This window comes from Primulina huaijiensis, chromosome 3, assembly GCF_012295235.1.
Source record: "Primulina huaijiensis isolate GDHJ02 chromosome 3, ASM1229523v2, whole genome shotgun sequence".
NCBI lineage: Eukaryota > Viridiplantae > Streptophyta > Magnoliopsida > Lamiales > Gesneriaceae > Primulina > Primulina huaijiensis.
The window spans coordinates 10,853,359-10,861,870 of record NC_133308.1 but is presented as its reverse complement, the minus strand read 5'-3'; the positions used below and the strand labels follow the sequence as shown (position 1 = coordinate 10,861,870).

The window sequence follows — 8,512 nt, the reverse complement described above, 5'->3', positions numbered from 1 at the left end:
TTTCATGGATGATCCAAATAAGAGAGATCTGTTTCACAAAATACGACTTGTGAGACTGTCTCACACAAGTTTTTGCTTAAATTCAATATGCATGATTCCAAATATATAAGATTCACGCTTGACTCAACACAAGAGTGATCATTGAATCCAGAATAAGAGTAATGTCCTCGTCGTAGCAAGAATTCAACTTATTCTTTTGCGTTCAATTCGGATGTTCAAAACTCGGACATTTGATGTTTCGTTCTTAAAAGTCTTTCATTAAAAGTTTGGTATTTTTTAAAAACCTGAATTTTGAAGAAAAAAATATAGATTTTCTAAATAATTTTTTTCCCCTGATTTTAATTTTCATGAAAACAGCCTTTTAGTTAAAATTCTAACATCAAATTATGACAAGGACTCCAAAGTGCGCTTTTATTGGGTTTTCCATATCAATCTTTTAGGTAATTATCCATCCTCCACTGGCTTTTCGCCTGCACTTAAAAATAATATTAATAATAATCATCATCATCATCATCATCATAACAATAATCATAGACAATATAATATAAATTCCTCCAGGAACCAAACAAAATCCGGGAAAAATCGAATTTCAAACATCGATTCGCGAATCGATTATTTTATTTGGTTTACATTTCAATCCAAAAGTCTTCACCTTCATTGTTTGTTGCAATTTATTGCTCAAATTGATTGGCATTTGGAAAGTGGGTATATATTTAATCCGTGCTACTACTTCCGGTGGAAGGTGATTGCAATGCTCCAATGAATACCGTCTCAGTTTATCGTCGTCAACCTGCAGCATCGATTATGTCAGATTAGTTTGTATGTTTATTCGTTATTATTATCATTATCATTTTTCTTTTTGGTTTCTGCATCACCATTCATTTTGGTGCTTCGTTTTGTCCTGTGATGATGATAATGGGATAATTCATGATGTTTTTTTATGAACCTTTTGATCAATGCAGAATCGAAGCAATAAAAATGATATCTTTATGGTAATTCCTCTATTTTCGGACTTGGGTCTGATTTTTTTCGCTGCTGAAATGTCTATTGAAGGAGGAAAACTTGAAACAGACGATGCTACCTGTAAATTTTCTGGTAATTTATCTTCAGCTGATATCTGTTATTATTTTTTCCCTTTAATGCGACTGATTAGCTTATTAGTGGAATCATTGCATGTTGCATTTATGGAGATTAAATTATTGTGGGTATAGGAACATTTTCACTTCTTGGAAATCGTCAGCAGGGATTAATGACAAATGTTGGCTATAAAAAAGTCTAAAGACTGAGCTTTTTTTTTTTTTTTCTTTTTTGGAATTTGATGCTTTTAGGTGGTTTGATTGATCTTCTGCAGGAAAATGAATCTGAGAAGGGGTTTGGAAAGTTTAACTTTGATAATTAAATGGTTTTTGATGGATTTTTTTATCTAATAAAATGCCACTTTTGTCCATTATATGCCGATTGATTTAAAATTCATACTTGTTCGAGTTTTAGTTTGAAAATAATTAGTACGCAATATTTGCTTTAGGGATATTCTTGCAGAACTTTGACAGATTGTGAATAGAGCTGAAATTGTTGTATATAACATTTATGCATCCGATGGATCAGGTTCATGTCTTCATGATCTCTTACGAATGGAGACTTCAACAATAAGGGGTCACTGCCCAAAGGAATGGCAGAAAACTCCAAGTAAGTAAAACTTTTGCTTCATGATTTCCTGTGTCGGAATGTTTTAATATCTATATCACTCGCCAATATTATGCCAAAGAAAGAACATAAGCATTGGTGCTTTGAAGTGATGATCTCCTGCATCCTTACAAAAGTATAAGGTTATCGATTCAATTTGTTATAATCTTTGATTGTCCCTTTTCTTGGGGGTGGCAGGAGGACGTGCTATGAGAATATTTTCCCCCGTACACCTTTCACTCCGATCGGAATGCTTCCCTCCTTAGAATTCTTGTCCAATGTCCTACACTATTGGCAACAACTATGTCTGTAAAATTGCTAAACCAACAATTCTATATTTGTGATCTCGATATTTCAATTGTCGTTCCCAGGCCAACTCTGCAGCCTTTTCCCCTAATATTTTTGCACTAAATAGATTTCTAATCCATTCTCTCTTCATTGACACACACCTGCTAGCATGGTCAGTATTAGGGAGATAATCAATAAGAAACTGATGTGTTGGTATGACACTTCCATTTTTTATATTTTTTATGCTTTATGCCTATCAGGTACACAATGTCGGCTGGAGAGTATGTTATCTGAACCTGGGAATCAATTATGTGCTGATTGTGGAGCTCCAGATCCAAAATGGATGTAAGTATCGTGCTTAGAAGTTAATCATGTCTGTTTACGTTAAAAACTATCAAGTCTATGGGGCCAAACTATCTTGGTAGTTTTGTTATTGAAAGTTTCCTTTTGGTGTGAACATAATTCTAATTTGACTTTAGGTAACTGTGGACTCCAAACACAAGGCATTCTTCAATTATTGATTTTATATGTCGTTTTATTGAGTCCAACTAGGTAGAAGAATCCAGTTAGTATGTGCCTCCCATGAACTTAGACTTGAAAACCTGGAATGCCTTATGAGAAACTTTTGTTGTTAACTAATCATATCCATCCTTTACTTTTAAAAGCTAAATGATATTGGCTTTCTTGTCGCCATGTTTTTAGTTTTTGTTTTTCTGGAAGACTTTGTTTATATTTCATTGTTGATGATCAGATCTTTGAATGTTGGAGCATTCATATGTATCAAGTGCTCTGGAGCACATAGAAGTCTTGGAGTGCATATATCAAAGGTCTGTAACACAGCTTGAGTTTTTTAACTTTGATTTTTTATATTTTCTTAGGTATAAAAAGAGAAATGGTTGTAACATTTATACAAATGTTTGATTCTTAAGAGTTCTGTCCCCAATTCTAGTTATACCATAAGTGTCCTTCTTGCTTTTTGGCTTTTTAAATGCTCAAAATAGTTTCACTAAATACTTAATAATATTCGTAATATATTTTCTTGAAAGCTTACCGAGGAGAATTCCTTCTAGAATCAAGCTAAATAAAGTTTTTTCTTTCTCACTTTTAGGGTGTTGTAGAATCAGTGTTTCAAATTGAACATTATCAATTTGACTGATTAGCTGATACCAACAATTTATCATCAAATCATATCTTTTTGCAGGTCTTATCTGTGAAACTTGATGAATGGACCATTGAGCAGGTTGATTCTTTAAATGAAATAGGTGGAAACTCGGCGGTGAACTTGAAATACGAAGCTAATATCCCAGATAATTATAAAAGACCAAAACATGATTCCTCGCCAGACGAACGTGCTGATTTTATAAGGTAGCACCAATACAACAAGTTAGGATCTTTTATCCTTTATGCATAGTTGTGAATTAGAATACCCCTTTTGTAAATTCAGGAGAAAATACGAGCATCAACAGTTTACGAACCGCGATACACAGATGTCTTGCACATTTCCATTTTCTTCGTCCTCCCATTGCCGAACTTCAAGCTGTCATTCTCAAACTGTCATTGAGAAGAGGCAATATGAAAAACAAACCACCGGTAACCGTATCCAAGGTCTAGGTGCAGCATTTCGTAATAGCTGGAGAAAATCTGAACACAAGGCACCAAAGAAAAATAACTCTATGGTAAACACTATTGCCTCTGTAAATTAGCTTAAAAAGAAAAGAAACATTAATTCTCAATTAGGATGGAAAACTAATTCATCGATAATCAAGTAATTAAAGGCATTATTTACTTAGTTTGTTTCTTAGACTTTGTAAAGCACAGATGGAGATTATTAGTATTTCAGTTGTTTTTTTATAGGCAGGAATGGTTGAGTTTGTAGGATTGATCAAGGTTAACGTAGTAAGAGGCACCAACCTAGCTATCCGAGATATTGTGACTAGTGATCCGTATGTCATCATCTCACTTGGAAATCAAGTAAATTTTCTCGTTCGCTGCACTCATTTTATTAAATGCATGTACAAATTTTATTGATTATCTATGGTTGTGTACTTTAATACATGGACCTTATTTATTTCGACAGTCAATGAAGACACGAGTCATAAAGAATAACCTTAACCCGGTTTGGAATGAAAAGCTAATGTTGTCGATTCCAGAAAATATTCCTCCTCTAAAGTTGGTAAGTTCTTTATGCTAAAGTGCACCACATGCACACATAAATAGACACACAAAAAGAAAAAGAAAAAGGAAAAGTAAAATAAGAAGAAGCAACAACAGCAATGTGTTTTGATGTTATATTGTTCATGTCATAGTGAAACTTTAAAGGCCTGTGCATTTCAAAGACAATGATATCAATAAATATACTTGTAGGATGGAGCGTCTGTTGATGTACTAAAAGTTACAAAAACCATTTGCAACTGAAAATTTTTAAACAACTCAAAATATCGTGTTTTTTTTTATTGTTCATCTAGCAATTACTACTGTTGTGCACTTGTACCCCAACAATACTCGTCTCAATAATTGCATTGATTTGGAACCCACAAAATCAAATGCAAGATCTTTAAATCTATTGCTAATTATAAGATCGATTGTTTATCATTCTATAAAAACTTATAGTTAATATAACTGTCATAATCCAAAATTTTAAAACTGCATAATATCCTATGCCCATGATGATTGTTTTCCCATTGAAATAGTTGTTCCTCGCCAACAAAACCCGTATTACAACATTAGTAAATATCTTGCAGTGTTATTTCTTCTTAATAAATTTCAATTTTTTGATGTCTTTCTCCACAATAACAATAATTTCTTTTTCAACACACTATCCAAATATTGTTTGATCGTCTTATCAATTACTCAATCCTAGAGCAAGATATTACTCAGTATAACAAATTACTGATGTCATGAGACTTGATTCATTTCACACCTCTTTTATGCCTGAATTCTAGCATGAATAAATGAGAAATTCAAAAATTCTACCACCATCATTTGTAACATGTGCAATAATCTGCAAAATGCAACGAGAATATCTAATTTTAGCAAGTGCCATGTTAATTTTCTCATGTAAAATATTAAATAATAACTAATGTTATTGTTTTTCAGCTTGTGTATGACAAGGATACATTCACGACAGACGATTTTATGGGGGATGCTGAGATTGACATCCAACCACTTCTAGCTGCTGCAAAAGCATCAGAATGTTCATTGATCAATGAATCAATGCAGCTCGGAAAGTGGAAAGCAAGCAAAGAGAACACACTTGTGAAAGATGGTGTAATCACCTTGGAAGATGGTAGGGTGAAACAAGATATCTCGATTAAGTTGCAGAATGTTGAGCGGGGAGTTTTAGAAATCGAGCTTGAATGTGTGCCTCTTACACAATAGCATGCAAGAAATATAGGGATTCAAAATTTTAAACCTTTGTAACTTCTCTAGGAAATTGTTTAAAGGGATCCATTAAGAGTATCATGTTTGTTTACTTCATAAAATTGTGCATAGAAACCTCATCATCTTTCAAAGTGAATGTTCAAGATTTTTCTCTTGATAAAATTCGGGTTTTTTAGGATCATTTCGTATATACGACTACTTCATGGTTGAGGATCACAAGAGTTGTATAGGGGATTCATTAACTACGGTTATTGAATTGGGTTAGAATGCTATCAATTTATATACTTCTAGAATTCCTAAATTCGACTTATATATATGCACACCCACACATTGTGAGTTTTTATGGTCAACTACATACACCACTCTTGTGATGTCATGAAATTGCTGAAAACCATAATAAAAAAATTGATTTATTAACTCTTTTTCAAATATTGAGCTCACTATCACAAACTTGACCTTTTCTAAGCTCATATGTGTCTTTGTCCTCAACTCTGCCTCTGCGAGTACTAGCAAAACAGCCTTAGTTAGTGATCTTGGGTGGTAAGTGAATAAGTACAAGTGACTTGGAGAATTTGTAGAACCATAAAGTACAACACTTGGTTTAGTGGAAAAATTAATTGTTGAGTTCTTCGTAAATAACTCATACCACTATATATACAAGTTCCTTATCCTATCTAGGCCCTTCTAGTCTTTAGAACATTCTATACTACTCTACAGAATATAGTATTCTAGATCTCTCTACATATTTACATTCTACAAATTATAAGAGTGCTGTATATAGTCTAAATATTACTCCAAGTCTCCTCATCTTGCTAGATTATCCTAGAAGCTTCTAAACCCAACATTTTCCACAATATTTTATGTCATTCCGCATGGACCTAGAATGTTAAAGTTTTGTGCACAATGTTCTAGGTCTTTTCTTATTGACATGAAGCATTTGAGTGTCTTCTCCACTTCCCTATCCCTTACTTTCAAATTAATGTTACAATACTCAAGAAGGTTTTTGTTGTGTGCAATAATTGTCTCTGCTTGGTAGAGCGATCGAACAGTGGTGCTTGAGCTGCTGTACAGTTTAAAAGATTTGAGTTGCACTATTACCACCAGCTATAGCTTTTGGTAAAGCGGCAAGCGCTCGGTCCTACGATTGGCCAAGGTCACGGGTTCGATTCCCATTGATTGCAAGGAGTGCAATTAGTGGGAGGGAGATTGTTGTGTGCAATAATTGTCCCTGCTTGGTAGAGCGATCGAACCGTGGTGCTTGAGCTGCTTTGCGGTTTAAAAGATTTGAGTTGCACCATTACCACCAGCTATAGCTTTTGATAAAGCGGCAAACGCTCGGTCCTACAATTGGTATCAAAGCTAAGGTCACGGATTCGATTCCCATTGATTGCAAGGAGTGCAATTATTAGGAAGGAGATTGTTGTGTGCAATAATTGTCTCTGCTTGGTAGAGCGATCGAACCGTGGTGCTTGAGTTGCTGTGCGGTTTAAAAGATTTGAGTTGCACCATTACCACCAGCTATAGCTTTTGGTAAAGTGACAAACGCTCGGTCTTAGAGTTTTGGATGCCACTAAACCTCTGTGAAAGCTCTTCCAAAGTCGTTGTGTGCTACGCATCAAAACTATGGGCCGTGACAACATGCACAATTCTTGTCGTTGTGTTACTTATTTTTTTGTTATTTCAGTTTATTATATATTTATAAAATGATTTATGACAGATAAAATTAATTATGTCGGTTAAATTTCAAAATTTTTTTGGGCAACATACTTAAGGTTGTATTTGGATCGGTGGATTTGAATTTGATCGAGGATTTGCAGGAGCAGTTAAGGGTGTCAATTGGGTCGGGTTTCGGGTCAACCCGCGAATTTTTTTTCCAACCCGAACACGAACCCGTCTAACCCGACTCAACCTACCTAACCCGAATTTTATTTATTTTTTTAAAAAAATTAATGAAAAAAATTCGAAAAAATAAAAAATAATAATAATATTTTAATTTAAACACATAATAACAAAATTTCTGATTTAAATTTGAAAGTTTAATTGTAGAAAATTAAAAGTATATTACTAAATCAAATAAACAATTGTTAAAAAAATAAAAAATAAATAAAATAAATATTAAATGATGAAAATTTATCATATAAATATATAATAAATTTTGTTCAAACATACAATATATAAAAATATATGTAATTTTTTTTTAAAAAAAATCGGGTCAACCCGTGACCCAACCCGAAACCCGTCTAACCTAGTACTAACCCGAAGCCGCCAAACATGAAGCCAACCCGAACCCGAAAAACCCCAACCCAAACATGATTTTTTTTGTGTTGGGTCGTGTCAGGTCGACGGATCGTGTTGCATTTTGCCACCCCTAGGAGCAATCAATGTGGCGTCAATGCATAGGGCTTCTAATTTTTTTATTTATATTATTAATTTTATTTAATTAAAAATATATTGATCTATCTCTAGTTGGGACAAATACAGGTACATGACAAGATGTTTCAGATTTGGATGGAAATTATCTATATCAAGATCTTAAAATCATAAAACATAATGTACTAGAAAAAACAAATAAACAAGTGAAATACTTATTTATTTTACAAAGAATTAATCTTTTCCGACTTCATTCATTCCATATAGAATATTATTGACTATTATTGTAACGCCCCGAAAATTTAAAGGTCCACGTGAACCACATGCATTTGAGTTATTAAATTCTTTGTATTTTTAATTAAATGTTTTAATTGAATAAATTAATTATGTTGTGCATATTCGCGTGTTTAAAATATATTTTTCTACATTATTGCATTAAAATATATTTTTAAAGGTTATTCGAGTTGCGATCGAGGAACGGAGACCGAGGGCTAAAAAATGTAAAATATTTTTATTAAATAATTATTTTTAATTATTCAAAATACGGGTGATGCTTTTTCTTATTTTTGAAAATAAGGGGTTTTGAGGTGATTTTATACGTCAAGACGTAAATTTTATCGGTGTTGGTTTTTTTCAACAAAATGCGAACGTTTTGGCAACCCAACTAATAAATTCACAAAATTTATTAAATAAAATTATTTTTAATATTTTAATTAAACACTAATGGGCTAAATAGGCCTAATTAACATGGTTAATGGGCCAAAGATTTGATTAGTGTCTAATTAACTAT

At 33.1% G+C, this 8,512-nt stretch overlaps 1 protein-coding gene across 3 annotated transcripts; it reads left to right on the top strand.

The window, feature by feature from the left end:
• The first annotated feature begins 547 nt into the window (after positions 1-547).
• On the top strand, positions 548-5,557 carry LOC140972176 (probable ADP-ribosylation factor GTPase-activating protein AGD11). Of its 3 annotated transcripts, none has more exons than XM_073434641.1 (10): positions 548-806; positions 963-1,095; positions 1,606-1,686; positions 2,232-2,316; positions 2,723-2,798; positions 3,173-3,336; positions 3,416-3,647; positions 3,826-3,942; positions 4,049-4,144; positions 5,068-5,556. In XM_073434641.1, the coding sequence occupies exons 2-10, from the start codon at positions 990-992 to the stop codon at positions 5,347-5,349; spliced, it is 1,239 nt and encodes a 412-aa protein (XP_073290742.1). In that variant the 5' UTR covers positions 548-806; positions 963-989; the 3' UTR covers positions 5,350-5,556. The 3 variants fall into 3 exon arrangements, with proteins under 3 accessions (XP_073290742.1, XP_073290743.1, XP_073290741.1); XM_073434642.1 differs by having other exon boundaries at positions 549-815; positions 5,068-5,557; XM_073434640.1 differs by lacking the exon at positions 548-806 and having other exon boundaries at positions 843-1,095; positions 5,068-5,557.
• The last annotated feature ends 2,955 nt before the right edge of the window (positions 5,558-8,512 follow it).

Bases quoted from the DNA above. Each gene is read 5' to 3' on its own strand.
- LOC140972176 (XM_073434640.1), top strand. From the start codon at position 957: ATGCAGAATCGAAGCAATAAAAATGATATCTTTATGGTAATTCCTCTA. The intron at 1,096-1,605 runs GTAATTTATCTT...CCGATGGATCAG, and splicing joins TGCTACCTGTAAATTTTCTG to GTTCATGTCTTCATGATCTC. The intron at 4,145-5,067 runs GTAAGTTCTTTA...ATTGTTTTTCAG, and splicing joins ATATTCCTCCTCTAAAGTTG to CTTGTGTATGACAAGGATAC.